A 22036-nucleotide genomic window follows, 5' to 3' on the forward strand; every position below is an offset into this window, starting at 1 on the left:
TGAATAGCAGTTCTATTTCTTTAATAACTGAAAAAAATGGGAGCATAGGATTTTGGTTTGGAATCTGTTTTGCCCTCGAATCAGAAAGTACTTGTATAATTTATCCTCAGTATATGAAGTTAAACGATACTTGATTTTAGGTAGTAATTTATCAGTATAATTTTCTGTAGGGATATTTTGGGCAGAAATAGAAAGGGTCTTGAATAATCTGAAGTTATTGAAATTTTTTTCTTTGTAGAAAATTACGAAAAACTGTAAATGGTGATGGGAGCCGAGAAAATGGAAACAACTCCTCTGATAAAGTCAGAGGAATAGAAACTTTGGAATCTGTACCTGTTATTGGTGGTTTTTGGGAGACTATCTTTGGCAACAGGTGGGAGTCTTTTTTACTTGATTTTGTATTCACATAGTGTTTACAAAGTATATAGTATCATCAGACCATAGGAGTAAGTAGCGTAGACTTGTTATGGTGTGATTTTTAGGGGTTATCAGAGGGTTTGCTTGCTGAAAATGCGGTCTTCACTGTTATGTTACCTATGAATGCAGTAATCTATCATTAAAGTATCATTCCGGGTTTTTTTTTTTTTTTTTTTTTTTTTTTGAGAGTGAAGTGGCATGATCTTGGCTCACTGCAACCTCTGCCTTTCAGGTTCAAGCGATTCTCCTGCCTCAGTCTCTTGAGTAGCTGGGATTACAGGCGCTTGCCACCACACCTGGCTAATTTTTGTATTTTTACTAGAGACAGTGTTTCACCATGTTGCCCAGGCTGACCTCAAATTCCTGACCTCAAGCCTCAGGTGTGAGCCACCACACCTGGCCTGATTTCCTTTCTTTTGGTTAATATACCCAGCAGCGGGAATGCTGGATCATATGGTAGTTCTATTTTTGTTTATTTGAGGAACCTCCAAGCTGGTCTTCATAGTGGTTGTACTACTTTACATTCTCACCAGCAGTGTACAAGGGTTCCCTTTTCTCCATATCGTTTCCAGCATTTATTATTGCCTGTCTTTTGGATAAAAGCCAATTTAACTGGGGTGAGAGATCTCATTGTGGTTTTAATTTGCATTTCCGTGATCAATGATGTGAACACCTTTTCATACACCTGTTTGCCATTTGTATGTCTTCTTCTGATTTGATGTCTATTCAGATCTTTTGCCCATTTAAAAATCAGATTATTAGATTATTTTGTATAGAGTTGTTTGAGCTCCTTATATATTCTGGTTATTAATCCTTTGTCAGGTGGATAATTTGCACTTACTTTCTCTCATTCTGTGAGTTGCTTTTCACTTGGTTGATTGTTTCCTTTGCTACATAGAAGCTTTCTAACTTGATGTGATATCATTTGTCCATTTTGCTTTGGTTGCCTGTGCTCATGGAGTGTTATTTAAGAAATCTTTGCCCAGACCAATGTTTGGAGGGTTTCCCTAATGTTTCCTTTTAGTAGTTTCATAGTTTGGGGTCCTAGATTTAGATCTTTAATTCACTTTTATTCAATATTGTATATGGTGAGAGATAAGGATCTAGTTTCATTCTTCTACATGTGGCTGTTCAGTTTTTCCAGCGCTGTCTATTGAAGAAACTATCCTTTCTCCAATGTATGTTCTTGGCATCTTTGTCAAAACTGAGTTCACTGTCGGTCGGGTGCGGTGGCTCATGCCTATAATCCCAGCACTTTGGGAGGCTGAGATCTTTTGAGGTCAGGAGTTCCAGACCAGCCTGGCCAACATGGTGAAACCTTGTCTGTACTAAAAATACAAGAATTAGCTGGGTGTAGCGGTGGGTACCTGTAATCCCAGCTACTCGGAAGGTGGAAGCAGGAGAATCGCTTGAACCTGGGAGGCAGAGGTTGTAGTGAGCCAAGATCTCACCACTGTACTCCAGCCTGAGTGACAGAGTGTGACCCTGTCTCCAAAAAAAAAAAAAAAGGGTTTGCTGTAGATGTATGGATTTATTTCTGGGTTCTCAATTCTGTTCCATTAGCCTATGTGTTTTTATGCCAATGCTGTGCTTCTTTGGTTACTATCATGCTGTAGTATAATTTGAAGTCAAGTAATGTGATTCCTTCAGTTTGTTATTTTTACTCAGAATAGCTTTGGCTATTTTGGGTCTTTTTTTATTCCGTATCAATTTTAAGATTGTTTTTTCTATTTCTGTGAAGAATGTCATCGGTGTTTTTATAGGGATTGCATTGCATCTGAAGATTGCTTTGGTTAATATGGATAATTTTAACAATATTGATTTTTCCATTTCATAAATTATCTTTCCATATTTTTTGCATTCTCTTCAATTTCTTACATCAATGTTTTATAGTTTTTATTATAGAGATCTTTCACTTCTTTGGTTAATTGCTAGGTGTTTAATGTTATTGGTAGCTATTAGAAATGGTATCATTTTCTTGATTTCTTTTTTAGATTGTTTGCTGTTGGCATATAGAAATGCTACTGATTTTTTATGTTGATTTTGTATCCTGCAACATTAATGAATTTGTTTATCAGTTCTAATACTTTTTTGGCAAAATCTTTAGGTTTTTCCAAATATAAAATTTTATCTGTAAACAAAGGTAATTTGAATTCTTCTTTTCCAATTTGTATGCCTTTTATTTCTGTCTCTTGTCTAATTGCTCTAGCTAGGATTTCTAGTACTATATTAAATAATAGTGATGAAAGTGGGCATCCTTGTCATTTTCCAGATCTTAGAGGAAAGGCTTTTATTTTTTTCTCATTCAGTATGATACCAGCTGTGGGTCTGTCATATATGACTTTTATTCTATAGAGGTATGTTTCTTCTACCCTGATTTTTGAGAATTATTATCATGAAGAGATACTGAATTTTACCAAGTACTTTTCAGCATCAATTGAAAGGATTATATGATTTTTGTCCTTCATTCTGTTGGTATGATGTGTCACATGATTGATTTGTATGTATGTTGAACTATCCTTGCATCCCTGGTATAACCCTACTTGGTCATGATGAAGGATCCTTTTATTTATTTATTTTATATTTATTATTATTATTTGAGACAGCGCTTCATTTTGTTGCCCAGGCTTGAGTGCAGTGGCATGATCTTGGCTCATTCCAACCTCTGCCTTCCAGTTCAAACGATTCTTGTATGTGAAGCCCCCAGGTACCTTGGACCACAGGCATGTGCCACCACAACCCTCCCTAATTTTTTGTAGAGGCGCACAGAAGCCAGGAATTGAGATTTGGGAACCTCTGCTTAGATTTCAGAGGATGTATGGAAATACTTGCATGTCCAGGCAGAAGTTTGCTGCCAGGGCAGGGCATTCATGGAGAACCTTTGCCAGGGCAGTGTGGAAGGGAAATGTGGTATTGATACCCCCACACAGATTCCCCACTGGGGGACACTGCCTAGTGGAACTGTGAGAAGAGTGGCCACTGTCCTCAAGACTCCAGAATGGTAGACCCACCAATAGCTTGCCCTGTGCGCCTGGAAAAGCTGCAGACACTCAACGCCAGCCCGTGAAAGCAGTCAGGAAGGATGCTGTACTCTCCGGGTGATACTTGATATCATGTTAATTTCTTGGAATGTTTTAAGACTTGTTTTGTGGTTATAATATAGTATATCCCTGAGAATGATTCTTGTGCTGAGGAGAAGAATGTGTATTCTATAGCTGATAGATGAAATGTTCAGTAAGTGTCTGTCAGGTCTATTTGGTTTGTAGTGTTGATTAAGTCCAATGTTTCTTTGTTGATTTTTCTATTTGGATGATCTGTCTAATGCTGAAAATGAGGTTGAAGTTTCCAGCTATTATTGTATTGGAGTCTATCTCTCTCTTTATCTCTAATAATATTTGCCTTATGTTTCTGGGTGCTCCAGTGTTGTGTGCATATATATTTACAATTGTTATATCCTCTTGCTGAATTGACCCCCTTATCATTATATAATGACCTTCATTAACTCTTTTTATAGTTGAAATCTATTTTGTCTGATGCAAGTATAGCTACTTGATATAGTTTGGCTGTGTTCCCACCCAAATCTCAACTTGAATTGTATCTCCCAAAATTCTCATGTTGCAGGAGGGAGCCAGGGGGAAGTAATTGAATCATGAGGGCCGGTCTCTCCTGGGCTAGTCTCGGGATAGTGAATAAGTCTCACAAGATCTGATGGGTTTATCAGGAGTTTCCGCTTTTGCTTCTTCCTTATTTTCTCTTGCCGCCATCATGTAAGAAGTGCCTTTTGCCTCCTGCCGTGATTCTGAAGCCTCCCCAGCCATGTGGAGCTGTAAGTCCGATTAAACCTCTTTTTCTTCTCAGTCTCAGGTATGTCTTTATCAGCAGCATGAAAACCAACTAATACAGTAAATCGGTACCGGTAGAGTGGGGCATTATTGAAAAGATACCTGAAAATGTGGAAGCAACTTTGGAACTGGGTAACAGGCAGAAGTTGGAAGAGTTTGGAGGGCTCAGAAGAAGACAGGAAAATGTGGGAAAGTTTGGAACCTCCTAGAGAGTTGTTGAATGGCTTTGACAAAAATGCTGATACTGTTATGAATATGAACAATAAGGTCTAGGCTGAGGTGGTAACAGATGGAGATGAGGAACTTGTTGGGAACTGAAGCAAAGGTAACTCTTGTTATGTTTTCGCAAAGAGACTGGTGGCATTTTGCCCTGCCTTAGAGATTTGTGGAACTTTGAACTTAAGAGAGATGATTTAGGGTATCTGGTGGTAAAAAATTTCTAAGCAGCAAAGCATTCAAGAGGTGACTTGGGTGCTGTTAAAGGCATTCAATTTTATAAGGAAAGCAGAGCATAAAAGTTTGGAAAATTTGCAGCCTGACTATGCAATAGAAAAGAAAAACTCATTTTTTAGGGAGAAGGTCAAGCTGGCTGCAGAAATTTGCATAAGTAGCAAGGAGCCTAATGTTAATCCCCAAGACAATGGGGAAAATGTTTCCAGGCCATGTCAGACACCTTCACAAAAGCTCCTCCCATCACAGGCCTGAAGGCCCAGGAGGAAAAAGGGGTTTTGTGGGTCAGACCCAAGATCCTTATGCTATGTGAAGCCTAGGGACTTGGTGCCCTGTGTCCCAGCTGCTCCAGCCATGGCTGAAAGGGGCCAGTGTACAGCTCAGGTTGTGACCTCCGAAGATGGAAGCCCCAAACCTTGGCAGCTTCCACATGGTGTTGAGACTGCAGGTACACAGAAGTCAAGAACTGAGGCTTGGGAACTGCTGCCTAGATTTCAGAAGACGTATCGAAACACTTGGATGCCCAGGCAATAGTTTGCTACAGGGATGGGGCCCTCATGGAGAACCACTGCAAGGGCAGTACGGAAGGGAAATGTGGGGTTGGAACCCTCACACAGAGTCCCTACTGGGGCACTGCCTACAGGAGCTGTGAGAAGAGGGTCACCATCCTCCAGACTCCATAATGATAGATCCACTGACAGCTTGCACTGTGTGCCTGGAAAAGCTGCAGACACTCAACACCAGCCTATGAAAGCAGTCAGGAGGGAGGCTGTACTCTGCAAAGCCACAAGGGCAGAGCTGCCCAAGATCATGTGTTCCCACCTTTTGCATCAGTGTGACCTGGATGTGAGATCTGGAGTCAAAGGAGATAATCTTGGAGCTTGAAAATTTGACTGCCCCATGGGATTTCAGACTTGCAAGGGCCCTATAACCACTTTGTTTTGGCGAATTTCTCCCATTTTGAACGTCTGTATTTACCCAATACCTGTACCCCATTGTATCTAGGAAGTAACTAGCTTGCTTTTGATTTTACAGGCCCATAGGCGGATGGGACTTGCCTTGTCTCAGATGAGATTTTGGACTGTGAACTTTTGGGTTAATGTTGAAATGAGTTAAGACTTTGCGGGAGCATTGGGAAGGCATGTTTGGTTTTGAAATGTGAGGACATGAGATTTGGAGGGGCAAGGGACAGAATGATATGGTTTGGCTGTGTCCCCACCCAAATCTCAACTTGATTGTATCTCCCAGAATTCCCAAGGGTTGTGGGAGGAGCTCAGGGGGAGGTAATTTGAGTCATGAGGGCTGGTCTTTCCCATGCTATTCTTGTGATAGTAAGTCTTACGAGATCTGATGGGTTTATCAGGGGTTTCCGCTTTTGCTTCTTCCTCATTTTCTGTTGCCGCCACCATGTAAGAAGTGCCTTTCACCTCCTGCCATGATTCTGAGGCCTCCCCAGCCATGTGGAACTGTAAGTCCAATTAAATCTCTTTTTTTCCCCCCATTCTTGGGTATGTCTTCAGCAGCAGCATGAAAATGAACTAATACACTACTCCTGCTAATTTTTAGTTTCTATTAGCATGGAATATCTTTTTCCATTCCCTTATTTTCAGCCTATGTGTATCTTTATAGGTAAAGTTTGTTTCTTGTAGGCAATAGATCATGGATTTTTTTTTTTTAATTCATTAAGCCATTCTGTGTCTTTCGATTAGAAAGTTTAGTTCATTTACATTCCATGCCATTATTGATAAGTAAGGACTTACGCCTCCCACTTTGTTAGTTGTTTTCTGGTTCATTTGTGATCTTCTCTTCCTTCTTTCCCTCCTGTCTTCCTCTTAGTGAAGGTGATTTTCTCTAGTGGTATTTTTAAATTAATTTCTTTTTATTTCTTGTGTATCTGTTATTATTTTTTAATTTGGGATTACATTGAGGCTTGCAAATAATATTTTATAATCTATTATTTTAAACTGATAACACTGATTGCATAAACAAGCAAACTCATAAACGAGCAAAGAGAGAAGTGATAAAAACTACACTTTCACTGTCCCCTTGCTTTTAAACTTTTTGTTTGTATTTATCTTATTGTACTGTCTATGTCTTGAAATGTTGTATTTTTTTAATTGGTTCATGTTTTAGTCTTTCTATTGAAGATATGAGTAGTTTACATACCACAATTACAAAGTTATAATATTCTGTCTTTTTTTGTGTATTGACTATTACCAATGAGTTTTGTACCTTCAGATGATTGCTTATTGCTCATTAATGTCCTTTCAGTTTAAAGAACTTTCTTTTGCATTTCTGTAGGCAGGTCTTTTGTTGATGAAATCCTTCAGCTTTTGTTTTTTCTGGGGATGTTTTTATTTTTCCTTCTTGTTTGAAGTTTATTTTTGCTGAATATACTATTCTATGATAAAAAAGTTTTTCCTTTAGCAGTTTAAATATGTCAATCTGGCTGGACTTAGTGGCTCATGCCTGTAATCCCAGCATTTTGGGAAGCCAAGATAGGAGCACTGCTTGAGCCCAGGAGTTCAAGACCAACCTGGGCTACATTAGGGAGATGCAGTCTCTGCAAAAATAAAAATAAAAAATTAGCTTGGTGTGGTGGCATGTGCCTGTGGTTTCAGTTATGCTGGAGGTTGAGACAAGAGGATCACTTGAGCCTAGGAGGTGGAGGCAGTAATGAGCTGTGATTGTGATAGTGAACTTCAGCCTAGGCAACTGAGATCCCTTTCTCAAAAAAAAAAAAAAAAGTAAAAATAAATAAGTAAATAAACATGTCATACCACTCTCCTAGCCTGTGAAGTCTGCTGCTAGACATATTGAAGCATCTTTGTATGCCATTTGTTTCTTTTCTGTTACTGCTTTTAGTATCCTTTCTTTATCCTTTATCTTTGAGGGTTTGATTGTTAAATACCTTGAGGTATTTTTCTTTTGGTTAAATCTGTTTGGTATTGTATGACGTTCTTGTACTTGAATATTGGTATCTTACTCTAGGTTTGGGAAGTTTTTTGTTATTATCCTTTTGAATAAACTTTATACTCCTATCTCTCTCTCTACCTCCTCTTTAAGGTCAATAACTCTTAGATTTGCTGTTTTGAGGCTATTTTCCAGATCTTTTAGGTGAGTTTCATTTTTTTGTTGTTGTTCTTTTTTCTTTTGTCTCCTCTGTGTATTTTTAGTTCTTTCTTCTGCTTGATCAATTCTGCTGGTAAGAGACTCTGATGCATTCTTCAGTATGTCAGTTGCATTTTCAGCTCCAGAATTTTTTTCCTTTTTTTTTTTTTTTAGTTTTTTTACTTTTTGTTAAATTTATCTTTTTTTTTTTTTTTTTTTTTTTTTTTTTTTTTTTGAGACAAGGTTTCACTCTCATCTTTCAGGTTGAAGTGCAATGGTGCAATCTTGGTTCACTGCAACTTCCACCTCCCAGGCTCAAGTGATCCTCCAGGCACATGCCAGTGCACCCAGCTAATTTTTATATTTTTTATAGAGATGAGGTTTTGCCATGTTGCCCAGGCTGGTTTCGAACTTCTTAGCTCAAGTGATCCACCTGCTTCTTGGCCTCCCAAAGTACTGAGATTATAGGCATGAGCCATTGTGCCTGGCCAAAAATAGCTATTTTGAATTTTCTGTCTCTAAGGTTGTATATTTCTGTCTCTCTGGAATTGGTCACTGGTGTCTTATTAGTTCGTTTGGTGAGATCATGTTTTGTTCGATGGTCCTGATGCTTGTGGATGCTCATTAGTGTTTGTGCATTGAATGACTAGATGTTTATTGTAGACTTCATGGTCTGGGCTTCTTTGTACCTGTCCTTGGGAAGGCTTTCTAAGTATTTGAGGGGAATTGGGTGTTGTGCTCTAAGTTTTTCGTCACTGCAGCTGTATCTGCATTAGGGGGTACCCTAAGCCTAGTAATGTCGTGGCTCCAGCAGACTTGTAGAGGTTCTGCCTTGGTGGTCTTGGGTCAGATCTGGAAGAATTCTCTGGATTACCAGGCAGAGACTCTTGTTCTTTTCCCTAACTTTCTCCCAAACAAGTGGAGTCTCTCTCTGTGCTAAGCTGCTTGGAGCTAGGAGCGGTGACACAGCACCTCTGTGGCCATTAATACTGGGACTGGGTTGGGACAGGCCTGAAGCCTGCCCAGCACTCGATTTTGCCCAAGGTCCACATGGCGACCACTTGCCTGTCTACCACCTATGTTTACACAAAGCCCAAGGGCACTACAAACCCAGCCAGGCTTACGTCCTTCCTTTCAGGGCAGCAAGTTACCCCCTGGCTCTGGGCAGATCTGGAGATGCTGTCTGGCAGCCAGGGCCTGACGTCGAGAACCTTAGGAATCTACCTGTTGCTCTATTGTATGGTAGCTGAGCTGGCACCAAGGCAAAAGACAAACTCCTTCCCACTCTTCTCTCCCCTTCCTCAAGCAGAGGAATCTCTCCTGTGGCCACTGCTGCTCAAGGCCTGCAGCAAGTACTGCGTGGCTATTGCTGATATTCACTCAAGTCCAAGGGCTCTTTGATCAGCTTGTGGTCAATACTGATAGGCCTGGGTATCTCCCTTCAGGGCAGTGGGCTTCCTTGTGGCCCAGGGTGGGTCCAGAAGTACCATCCAGGAGGCAGGGCCTAGAATGAGGGACCTTAAGAGCACACTTGGTGCTCTACCCCACTGTGGTTGAGCTGATACCCTGGTCCCCTTTACTCTTCCCTATCTTTACCTCAAGCAGAAGGAGTCTCTCCCTGTAGCTACCACAGCTGAGAATATATTGAGTCACTCCTGAGGCCAGCATGGCCCTGAGTTTCACCCAAGGCCCACAGTGAGTACTGCCTGGATACCACTATTGACTATACAGAGCCCAGGGCCTCTTTGGTCAGCAGGTGATGAATGCTGCCTTCAACCGTGCTGGTTCCATTTTGGTCCAAGGTGTGTCTGCAAATGTCATCCAGAAGCTAGGGCCTAGAATGGGGGCCTCAGGATTCTGGTCCCTTGTTCTACTCTGGCTGAGCTGGTATCCAAATTGCAAGAGGAGTATCCTTTTTACTCCTCTCTCTTCCTGGGCTATGAGCAACAGTGCCTAGCTTTGCAGTAGGGGTGGCACAAGCACTCCCTGGCCACTCCAGCTGGTATCTCAATAGGTCATGTGCACCGTAAGTCTACTGGCCTAGTGGAGTGGCAGTAACAGACAACATAAGGTAGGCGTTGCATTGTATTTGAGAAGATGTGAAGAGGACTGTGAACCTACTTTTGTGCAACACTGAAAAGTGTATGCTTCCTTTCAGTTAACTGACATGAGTCTTTGAAGAATAGACTCACATTCTGAGTCTGAGTGAATATTCTGTCATTTGATACCCTTACTTAGCAAGCTGAAGTCTTGAAAAATATGATTCCTGAATTTTCTTGATTTCTAGAATAATATAGTGTGTTCCTCAGAAGAAAGTGGTGTCTTGAAAGGTGTTACTTTCAGAAACTAATCTTTTTCCTTTTTTAAAAATAGGATTAAAAGAGTAAAATTAATATCTAACAAAGGGACTGAAACTGACAATGACCCAAGTTGTGTACCTCCTATCAAGAAGAGACAATGTCGACCAGAGATTAGAATGTGGCAAACAAGAGAGAAAGCAAAGTTTTCAGATGGAGAAAAGTGCCGTAGGGTAAGATTTAGATGGATTTAACAAAACTTTTTTTCCCCTTGTAACATTTTCCTATTAAGACTCTGCTAGAAGTATAAAATAGATACTAATAGGTTTGTAAATTTGTCCTAACAAGTAAGTAAAACCACAGGATATGACAAGAAAATATCACATGAAAACTGGAGCTTAGTCTTAAAATATCTATTACTAGACTTACTAGTTTTGTGAGTTATCCAGCCTTAGCAGTAGGCTGGTAGATTTAATAAACAGATTAGTGAAGAGGGTGCTGTCATATTCCAGAGAAGCACTGATAGTATAGTAAGGGTTTGGGAAATATTTTGTGGGTTTAGGTAGAGATGGTCTGCTCTATGTCTATAACTATACACTTTTACTTTACAGTCTTAAACTGTTTTATTTGTTAGATTATGGCATTTAGTCTAATATTTATTGAGCCATTACTATAACCAGGCATTGTTTTAAGTACATTACATATACTAACTTATCCTTTTTTTCTTTTTTCAACACACCTGTGAAATAGATGCTTTTATTATCATTATTTTTCAGATGAGGAGACTCAGATACAGGCAGATTTAGTCAATTGCTCAAGGTTATGTATCTAGTAAGTAGAAGAGCTGTGATTCAGGCTTAGAGTTTGACTTGACTCTTGGTTTTTGAATACTACATAACAGCGCCTCATCATTTAGGATATTTAGTTTCAAGTTAATACTTTTCTTAATTGAGATTAATATATGGATTTGTTCAGCTTTGGGTTAGTTTACTTTTACTGCTTGGTGGTTTTCGTATTTTTTTTTGTTATCACACATGTAGCTTACTAGAATATTTTGGGTTGTGCCCTGTGAAGGTGTTGTTGTTCTCTTTGTAGGAGGCTTTTAGGCATTTGGGTAATGGGGTATCTGATGACCTGTCAAGTGAGGAAGATGGTGAAGCACGGACACAGATGATATTATTGCGTAGGAGTGTGGAAGGGGCCTCAAGTGACAATGGTTGTGAAGTTAAGAATAGAAAATCAATACTTTCAAGGCACCTAAACTCTCAGGTAATTTCTGTTTTAGTTTATGAAATTATAGGACTAAATCACTGAATTTAGTAACAAAGCATTTAACATAGTTTCCTATAGCTTGTTGGTTTGATTTTTGGCAGGTAAAGAAAACCACTACAAGGTGGTGTCATATTGTGCGGGATTCAGATAGTCTGGCAGAATCAGAATTTGAATCAGCAGCCTTCAGCCAGGTAAAGTGTCCCTTTGAGAAATCAAGGTATATTTTTGAGTGTAATAACTTTATCCATTCCTTTTTTTATTAGTTGGCCTAAAGTAGCATTTACATTAATATTTGCCTGCCCTCCTTTGTCTCCAATTATCCATGTCCTTATCTAGCAGCTTTTAATGACTACACACCTAGAAAGAGAAATAATTTTTTTCCACATTGACTCTAAGCTTAAGAGTATCACAGATGGGCTGGGCATGGTAGCTCACGCCTGTAATCACAGCGCTTTGAGAGGTTGAGGTGGGTGGCTCGCTTGAGACCAGGAGTTCAAGACCAGCCAGGGAAACAAAATGAGATCCCATCTTTACAAAAAAAAAAAAAAAAAAAAATAGCTGAGTGTAATGGCCTGAAGCTGTAGTGCCAGCTACTCAGGAGACTGATGCAGGAGGATCACCTGAGCCCAAGAGCACGTAGCCTAAGTCCAAGAGGTTGCAGTGGGCCATGATCGTGCCTCTGCACTCCAGCCTGGGTGACAGGGTGTGACCCGGTATCAAAAAATAAAAAAGCATTATTGTTATGCAAAGCCCTGTGAACAAATGAATTTATGGTGATTGACTTATGAAGGCTTGACTTATGACGGCTTTCAAGCCATTGCTGTAGATAACTTGTTTTATTTCACATAGTTATTTTTAAAGATGAATAACATTTTTTGCTTTTTGTTTTCCTTTAAAGTGCTCTAGATCTGGTGTGAGTGGTGGCTCTCGAAGCCTCAACATGTCAAGAAGAGACTCAGAAAGCACCCGCCATGACTCGGAAACTGAAGATATGTTATGGGATGACCTGTTACATGGCCCAGAGTGCCGGTCATCTGTCACCAGTGACAGTGAGGGGGCCCATATGAATACCCTTCACTCAGGGACCAAACGTGACCCCAAAGAGGATGTTTTTCAGCAGGTCTGTGCAGGCAAGATAAGAATAGCTAGTATTTATTGTGTTTTTACTGTGTATCAGACACTGTGTTATCTCATTTAACTTTACAATAATCCTTTAGGGTAGAAACTATTATTATCCTCAGTTTAGATGTGAGGAGATTGTGCAGAGCCTGTAAGTGAAGGTGTTGGAACTAGAACTCAGGGAGAAATAATCTAGAGTTGCCATAACCTAAATTTTTCTTTACATTACTTTTTCAAATTATTTTTCTTAGAATGGTCCTTAATGTTTGTTCATATTTTGTATGAGTAGACTTTGCATATAGAAAATATAATATACCCTATATTTTCATGAACATCACAGTATTACATATTAATTACTAGAAATTGGCATTGCCTGCTTTTTCAATAATACATAAATAATGCTTTTAATTTCAGGTTTTATATTAATATCATAAAATCAGATAGCCATTAGAAGGTATTTCAACCTTCCAACCAAGGTAGAGATTCATTCTACATCTGTGTAAATTTTTACCATCTGTCATTTAGTGATAATAGTTCCTACTTCTTAGGAATAGTGTGAAATAGCTAATGAGATAATACAAAGGACATAGCATAATACCTGGCAAGAGTAAGTATCCAATAAATGTAAGCATTATTATCAATATCTCCATCAGATGATCAGTTGGCCTCTTCTTAAATACTTCTGGAGCTGGAGTGCTTGTTATTTAATGATACAGCTTATTCCACTTCTGGATAGATTGAATGATGAAGAAATAATTCTCCCATCAATCATTGCTTAATATCAATGATTGTTATGGTTCTTAGGTTTTTGTTCTTTAGGCTAAATATTTCCACATTGGCTTGCAAATTGTGGATGATGGATATACATTTGTTTATCGAATTCTCTTGATTCAAAGTTACCATTGATTTAGGTTATACATTTTCATTTAAAAAATCCATTCATTAAATGTATATAATTTTTAAAAAATGAACTAGAAACAATGTAAATTTTCTCATTAAAGTTTCATTTGTTTGTTTTTTGAGACAGAGCTCACTCTGTTGCCCAGGCTGGCATACAGTGGTACAATCATGACTCACTGCAGCCTTAACCTCCCCAGCTCAAGCGATCCTCCCACCTCAGCCTCTTGATTAGCCACCATGCTTGGCTAATTTTTAAATTTTCTGTAGAGACAAGGTTGCACTGTGTTGCTTAGGCTGGTCTTGAACTCCTGGGTTCAAGCAGTCCTCCAATTCAGCCTCCCAAAGTATTGGGATTACAGGGGTGAGCCACCGTGCTTGGCTCTCATTAAAATTTTATGCTACTTTTTTGATTTTGCAGTGAGTTTAAATATTTTTTACATTCAGTTTGAAGAGTCATCTGAATTACATTAGCTTTCAGTAGTTATGCATAGCATCATGATAATCTTGATCTCCTTAGCACTCCCCTCCTTTGAGATTTGCAGTATTATTTTAAGACATATATAAGAATAATTCAGTGTGGTAAACTTACTGTGTGAAATTCAATAAATCATTTTCCAATCCTGTTCACCTAGCCTGTTCTTCTTTTATTTCCTGTATTTCTTTTCTTTTTTTTTTTTTTTTGAGACAGAGTCTCGCTCTGTTGCCGGGTGCCAGTCTGGAGTGCAGTGGCGCAATCTCAACTAACTGCAACCTCGGCCTCCCAGGTTCAAGCAATTATCCTGCTTCAGTCTCCTGAGTAGCTGGGACTACAGGCACGCGCCACCACGCCCAGCTAATTTTTGTATTTTTTAGTAGAGACACAGGATTCTACCATGTTGGCCAGGATGATCTCGGATCTCTTGATCTCATGATCCACCTGCCGTAGCCTCCCCAAGTGCTGGGATTACAGGCGTGAGCCACCACGCCTGGACCTCCTGTATATCACACTAACCACCCAAGTAAAAAAGTTTCATTCTTGACCTCATTCTTTTTTTTTTTTTTTTTTTTTTTTGAGATGGCGTCTCGCTCTGTCACCCAGGCTGGAGTACAGTGGCACAATCTCAGCTCACTGCAGCCTCTGCCTCCTGGGTGCAAGCAATCCTCCTGCGTCAGCCTCCCAAGTAGCTAGGACTACAGGTGCCTGCCATCACACCCAGCTAATTTTTGTATTTTTAGGAGAGATGTGGTTGCACCGTGTTTGCCATGCTGGCCTGACCTCAAATGATCCGCCTGCCTTGGCCTCCCTGGGACTACAGGCATGAGCTGCTGTGCCTGACCAGCCTCATTCTCCCCACCCTTAATTACTTGTGTTCTCTTGATTGAGCTGTCTGAATACCTGCATCTCTCTGTTTGTGGTCACCCTGCTTGGTGCAGGCCGTCATCTTTTTTTTTTTTTTTTTTAAATCGCCCTGCCCAGGCGTAGTTCACCATCTTTCGGGTCCTAACACGTGTGCTCGTGCAGTGCAGGTCATCATCTTAACTGGATCATTACAACAGCTTCTGTAGGCTTGCCTCTCTTTCTTTCGTTTTCCTCGCTACAGCCATAGTGATGCTTCTAAAATACAAATTTGATAATGCCGCCTTTTAAAAAGTCCTTTTTTCTTCCTTCTGGATTGCTTGCTTCTTTTATTTATTCTAATACAGTCTCATTCTGTCCATTCTCTCCCTGCTCCTCCCATGGTTAACTTCAACTCCACTAACTTCCTTCTTTTCTGATATGTACCAGGCCTCATACGCTTCTGGGTCCTTGTGCATACAGGTTTCTTTCCTGGGACATGATTTTCTCTAATGCCCATTCTTTTGGTTTATTCATTTTTATTTTCAGGCAGGTCTTGGCTTGAGTGATGCTTCCTTTAGAAAGCATTTCCTATATACTCCTAAAGCACTCTTGCCTTTCCTTACCATGCTGTATAGTGACTTCCTTCAGAAGTTTGTAAGCTCCTTGATAGCAAGGACATCTATCTTGTTCTCCATTTTATCCACAGGCATGCTACATAGTAGGTGCTTAATAAATGTGAGTTGTATAAGTCAGTGAATCAATGAAGCACATCAGTGATTCAAATCAGTAAATGCTTGTCGGCATTATGCTAAGCATTGTGGTAGAAAGAGAAAAAATATGCCAGATGGTCCTTTTCTAAAGGTTATATTTTAGTTTGGGAACAAGATAATTATATAGGAAATAAGTAGAGGATGCCATAAAAGCACCATATAATAAGATGCTAATTTGTCTGATGCAGACCATAAAAGTTTTTCTTTTCAGATAAGGGCAAAGTTAGTAAGGCTGTCAGAGAGGACCATGATGGTGAAATGGGACTTGAGCTAGTACTTACAGAATAAGTCATGATATGGCAGAGGAGGAGAGGGAGCTGTTTTTCATTGTGACTGTCCCCACTTGAGCTTTTCTAAGCCTTGCTAAATTTCTGTGTCCTGGTTAGACCAGAAACAGACTTAATAGTCCTCAGTCATTCTTGTGATAAATAAGGCCTTTTAGTATCTCTCTTTCTTTACTTCCTGTTACTCCCAGTGTAGTCCCCTAGCTCTAGAAATACTTTCTTCCAGCCGGGCGTGGTGGCTCACACATGTAATCCCAGCACTTTGGGAGGCTGAGGTGGGCGGATCACCTGAGGTCAGGAGTTCGAGACCAGCCTGACCAATATGGTGAAACCCCATCTTTAAAAAAATATATATTAAAAAAAAAAAAAAGAGCTGCTTTCTTCCTTAATAGCCCATGACTACACTAAGCTTATCCTCACTTCCATACTTTTAGAGAGGGAAGCAACCTTGGAGTTCATGGACTCCTATCTCTCCTCATAACAGAAGACATTTATTCTCTCTCCAGGTAAGAGAATGGCTAAGTAAAGAAAAAAGGACCTAGTTGGCCATGGTGGTATGTGACTATGGTCCTTGCTACACAGGAGGCTGAGATGGAAGGATTGCTTGAACCCAGGAGTTTGGGACCAGCCTGGGCAACATAGTGAGACCCTGTCTCAAAAAAGAAAAAAGGACCAGCATCATAGAAGCGGTTATTGGAGTGGTGGCATATGGAGCCTGGGAATCTACATTTTTTTACATTTTGGATATTTGATAATTTTTCTAACTTTTCAAAATGGGAATACAAGTAATTTTGAAGTCCTTTCAAACTGTTAAGATAAAGGGAAAGAAAAACTAATGGAGGAAAGAAAGCTTGGATAGAAACAGTTTTATATTTTTCTTCTCAGAACCATTTATTCTGGCTTCAGAATTCAAGTCCTGCCTCAGATCGAGTTAGTGCAATAATCTGGGAAGGCAATGAGTGCAAAAAAATGGATATGTCTGTATTGGAAATAAGTGGCATCATCATGAGCAGGGTAAGATTAAATTTGTTTTCAGATTTTTCAAAACATGATCAGGAGCTATTTCATAAGAATCTCTTAGTGATTAAAACAGTATGACTCTGCTTTTGAAGCATATGTATATCATATCATATATATAGTATATATTATTAACATATATCTAATTTTGTAGTCAGAGTCTTTACATGGTAGCATATGTATTATTTGTTATATCTGGTCTCTATTAATTAGTGTAATAACTATTCAGGTATTCTTTACAGATACTCCTTATCTCATTGAATAAAAATTTTTAATAAGATTTAAAAGTCATAAATCTGTATGTTATTTGTATTTATGCTTTTAGAATGTGTTTTTAATAGTCTAAATAGTATTTGATAAATACTGCTTTTTTTGTTGTTTTTTGAGACGGAGTCTTGTACTGTCACCAGGCTGGAGTATGCAGTGGTGCAATATCAGCTCACTGCAACCTCTGCCTCTTCGGTTCAAGTGATTCTCCTGCCTCAGCCTCCCGAATAGCTAGAACTACAGGCGTGCACCACCATGTCCAGCTAATTTTTGTAATTTTAGTAGAGATGGAGTTTCACCATATTGGCCAGGCTGGTCTCGAACTCCTGACTTAGTGATTTGCCCACCTCGACCTCCCAAAGTGCTGGGATTACAGGCATGAGCAACCGCACCTGGCCTGATAAATATTGCTTTGTAACTCCATTTAGCTACACAATAATGATGGAAATTTTAATTCACAGGTCAATGCATATCAGCAAGGAGTAGGTTATCAGATGCTGGGAAATGTTGTCACTATTGGATTAGCATTTTTTCCATTCTTACATCGACTTTTCCGTGAGAAGAACCTTGACCAACTGAAGTCCATTTCAGCTGAGGAGATCTTGACTCTCTTTTGTGGGGCACCACCTGTTATACCTATTATTGTTTTGTCCATAATTAATTTTTTTGAAAGATTGTGTCTTACTTGGATGTTTTTTTTCATGATGTGTGTGGCAGAGAGAACATATAAACAGGTCAGTGGAGAAATAAGTAAAATTTTTTACCTCTGTTTTTGTATATGATATTCCGTTGAGTTGTTTTTGGTCTCTTGATTTGGTCTCTCTTCAAGTTGATGTAGGCAATAAAGGATTGATAAGTGAATTTTTGATATTTGTGGATTTATTGTTTGTGTTACTATTTACAAATTACACATTATAATCTGAAATTCTGCTGGGCCTCATGTGTAGAATAAGTGGCTTAGCCAGTAAATGAACCTAGCTGACTGCTTAGCATCTGTACTTCAGTGTGCCTTTTTAATTTTTTATCCGTAGAATAAAATAATTCTCTACATGTGATAATGTTTTTGTGAAAAATGGCCAGTAAGAAATAAATTTATTGAAATTTGATAAGAATTGTAAGTGGAGGGCTTAGAATACTGGTGATATGCAGAAGTGTGACTTTTTTTTTTTTGAGACAGGGTTTTGCTCTGTTGTCCGGGTTGGAGTGCAGTGGTGTGATCACGGCTCACTCCAGCTTTGACCTCTTCTGAGGACCAAGCAGTCCTCCTAGCTCAGCCTCCCCAGTAGCTGGGACTACAGGCCTGGGCCACCACATGCGGCTAATTTTTTTTGTTTTCATAGAGGTGAGGTCTTTGTTGTCCAGGCTGGTCTCGAACTCCAAGGCTCAGGCGATCATCCATCTTTGCCTCCCAAAGTGCTGGGATTACAGGGCATGAGCCACTGTGTTGAGCCCTAGAAATGTGATTTTTGAATGGAAATTTAATTTGAGAATAAGCCAGAATCATGTATAAACATTTGAGTTTGTGAAGTAGTGGATCCACAAACTCCAGCCATTCTTTGGGGGTTTCCAAAGAATATTGCTCGCAAATTTTGAGTGTACCATATTGTGAAGAAGTCTATTTCTATGTAATGTGCTTTGAAAACAAGAGGGTAATGAGCTGTTAATGAAAATTTTCACTGTCCATCTTAGTGATCACTGATTAGAACTTCATTCTTTTTAACATTTTTATATTCTGGGAATATTGTTGTCAATTATATGAATACACAGACACATACATACATTTCACTGTGATTATTTTTTTAAACCTCTTCTAGAGATTTTTATTTGCAAAACTCTTCAGCCATATTACTTCTGCCAGGAAAGCTCGGAAATATGAAATACCTCATTTCAGACTTAAGAAGGTGGAGAATATTAAAATATGGTTATCACTGCGTTCCTATCTAAAGGTGAGTTTAATTTGATTAACAATAGAGTATATGCAAGAATATGCTCACTAAAGCTCCTGGCAGCAGTTACTTAGTAGATAGTGTAGTTCTGGGTATCAGGCAGATTATATCAGCAGCTGACAGATTTGCTGCACAGTAAGTTGGATGTCATCTTTCTGCAAAGCTGGGAGGGGTAGGTAAAGAAGAGCTTAGAAAGGTAAAAGAAAATCTAAATTTCCTAGGGGCAAAGTGATAATTAAATGGTAGACATTGTTCTGACTTTTTGGGAAATACTCCAACTGAAAGTATGTCAATGAATCAGTCTCCCTTACTTTGGAAATGCATGGATTTCAGTACCTAAAGTTGATGACGTCCAAAATATGTTAAAATCCTGTCTTAAAAACTTCTTATAAACGTTATTTCTACACGAATATAGTATAATTCAGTGTTAATGATGTGAGGGCCATTGCTGTCTGCCAGTAATCTAAAACATTAACACGTGTCTCACTCCACAGAGACGGGGGCCACAGCGCTCAGTTGATGTGGTTGTATCTTCAGTCTTCCTGCTGACACTTTCAATTGCTTTCATTTGTTGTGCTCAGGTAAAAGTTTCATATCTGCTTTAAGGAAAAATGAAAACTCTATTATAGGGTTCACTTTCTGTTGTAGACTAGGTCTTTAAGTGTGTATTTTTAATGCGTCTACATTTTTTACTATTTTGGATATTTGGTAATTTTTCTAACTTTTCAAAATGGGAATACTAGTAATTTTGAAGCCCTTTCAAACTGTAAGATCACTCTAACTTTAGTTGGTAATTTTTTTTTTTTTTTTTTTTTGAGACGGAGTTCTGCACTGTTGCCCAGGCTGGAGTGCGGTGGCATGATCTCGGCTCACTGCAACTTCCGCCTCCTGGGCTCAAGTGAGTCTCCTGCCTCAGCCTCCCGAGCAACTGGGATTACAGGCACCCGCCACCACGCCTGGCTAATTTTTGTATTTTTAGTAGAGATGGAGTTTCACCATGTTGGCCAGGCTAGTCTCAAACTCCTGACCTTGTGATTCATCCACCTTGGCCTCCCAAAGTGCTGGGACTACATGATTGCAAAATACTGACTTTCTAACTACATTATTTTTTCTGTATTTATTAATTGTCACTCCAAGGTAGACCTTTCATTTCTTTCCCTTTCATTCATTCATTCACTTATTTATTATACTGTGGAATCATGTATTCTCATTTTTATCCAGTGGGTTAAAATCTATTACTATAGGCTGGGCATAGTAACTTAACACCTGTAATCCCAGCACTTTGGGAGGCTGATGTGGGAGGATTGTGTGAGGCCAGGGGTTCAAGACCAACCTGGGCAACATAATGAGGACCCCTCTCTTAAAAAAAAAAAAATTCTTACTATATTTGCTTTGATGCCTACATTGTCCAAAATTTGGCCAGTGGGAGTCCCTTGAAGACCCCTCTTGTATCCTTTTGACAGGGTCTCCTTTTTGTAAAGTGCTTCTGTGCTTCCTGCATTAAAAGAAGTTACAGATTTATCTTATACTTTCACATTTATTGAATTTTAACATAATTTTGTGGTCAAAACATACTCTGAATATTTTCAGTCCTTTTAAATATGTAGAGGCTTACTTTATCCAGCATATATTCAGTTTTGTTAAATTTTCCATTAGCACATTGAAAATATTTGTATTCTGTCATTGTTAAGAGCAGTGGCCTATATGTATCATATTTTCTATATTCTTACTGAATTTTTTGGTCTGCTTATTCTGTCAGCCATTGGTAGAGGTGTGTTCAAGTCTGATTGTGGATTTGTCTGTTTCCTTTTATTTCTGTCGATTTTTGCTTTATATATCTTGAAGCTGTGTGACTGGGTGCATCCAGATTTAGTATTGTTATCCATCCTTTTGGGGAAGTGACTTTTATGTCCTTTATAGTGATTTCTTTTTTCTGAATCCAGGATCCAATTCAGAATTATGTATTGCATTTAATTACCATGTCTCTTTAGTCTCCTTTAATCTGGAAATATGTCAGGCTTTGTCTTTCTTGACCCTATAAAATGTGTCTACTTTTAATGTTTCTTCTTGATTTGATGTTAATTTCATTGCACCAGCTGTCTTTTGATTCATTTTTACATGTTATGTCTTTGTCTACCTGCTTTTATTCTTTTGTTCTCATATTTTAGGTGTGCCTCTTATTATCAGCATGTTGTTTTATGGTTGCTTGGTGATCTTTCTCTTTCTCTTTTTTTCACTGGGAGTACAAGCACATGCCACCTAGCCTGACTAATTTTTTAATTTTTTGTAGGAGCAGGGGCTGGCTTTGTTGCCCAGGCTGGCCTTGAACTCCTGGCTTCAAGGGATCTTCCTGCTTTGGCCTCCAAGAATGCTGGGATTACAGGCATGAGACACTGTGCCCAGTTGGTTGCTTGTTTTTTAATCCATCCTCACAGTCTCAGTATTCTGGAGTGTCTGGCCCATTTAAACTTAATGTTATTACTAACCACAAATGTATTTGGCTCTTACATTTTCTACCTGCTAATTATCCTTTTTCACTCCTCTTGTCATCTTTTTATTAACCAAATGTTTTTAAATATTCCATTTAATCCTATTAACTTGTTATATATTCTTTTATTATTGTTTAAGTAGTAAAGAGATTACAACATGCATGCTTAATTTTTTATAGTCTGATAAAATGATTAATTTATCATTCTCTTGATAATGCTAGGCCTTTAGAACAGTTTATCCCATTTACCTCTTCACCTTTTGTATTACTGTCCTTCACCTTAATTTTACATCAATTTTAAAATTATAAGATGTAATTAGTATTGTTTTATGTAATCATTTATATTTGCTCACATATTTACTTTCTCCATTGCTTTTTATTATTTCCTGAATTTCTGTGTTTCTCTCTGGGATTATTTTCCTCCTACCTGAGTAACTCCTTTAGTATTTATTTTAGTACCAGTCTGATGGTGATGAATTCCCTCAGTTTTTGCCTGTTTGAAAATATATTTTATCACTTTCACTTTTGAATTTGTGTG

General features: G+C 38.9%; 1 protein-coding gene across 12 annotated transcripts in view; it reads left to right on the forward strand.

The window, feature by feature from the left end:
- PHTF1 (putative homeodomain transcription factor 1) overlaps positions 1 to 22036 on the forward strand; it is a 61403-nt gene that overhangs the window by 33805 nt on the left and 5562 nt on the right. For 5 of the 12 annotated variants that reach the window (XM_032249710.1, XM_032249711.1, XM_032249713.1 and 2 more), the window contains 10 exons: positions 239 to 373; positions 7776 to 7826; positions 10194 to 10350; positions 11213 to 11386; positions 11491 to 11580; positions 12288 to 12509; positions 16666 to 16794; positions 17526 to 17798; positions 18879 to 19010; positions 19505 to 19591. In XM_032249710.1, the coding sequence (XP_032105601.1) occupies positions 239 to 373; positions 7776 to 7826; positions 10194 to 10350; positions 11213 to 11386; positions 11491 to 11580; positions 12288 to 12509; positions 16666 to 16794; positions 17526 to 17798; positions 18879 to 19010; positions 19505 to 19591 (1450 nt within the window). Of the gene's footprint in view, positions 1 to 238; positions 374 to 6160; positions 6178 to 7775; positions 7827 to 10193; positions 10351 to 11212; positions 11387 to 11490; positions 11581 to 12287; positions 12510 to 16665; positions 16795 to 17525; positions 17799 to 18878; positions 19011 to 19504; positions 19592 to 22036 lie in introns of those variants that run through there. The other 7 variants (XM_032249717.1, XM_032249718.1, XM_032249712.1 and 4 more) reach the window with 4 other exon arrangements.

This window comes from Sapajus apella, unplaced genomic scaffold, assembly GCF_009761245.1.
Source record: "Sapajus apella isolate SASKATOON/1434 unplaced genomic scaffold, GSC_monkey_1.0 scaffold69, whole genome shotgun sequence".
In the NCBI taxonomy this organism is placed as follows: Eukaryota; Metazoa; Chordata; class Mammalia; order Primates; family Cebidae; genus Sapajus; species Sapajus apella.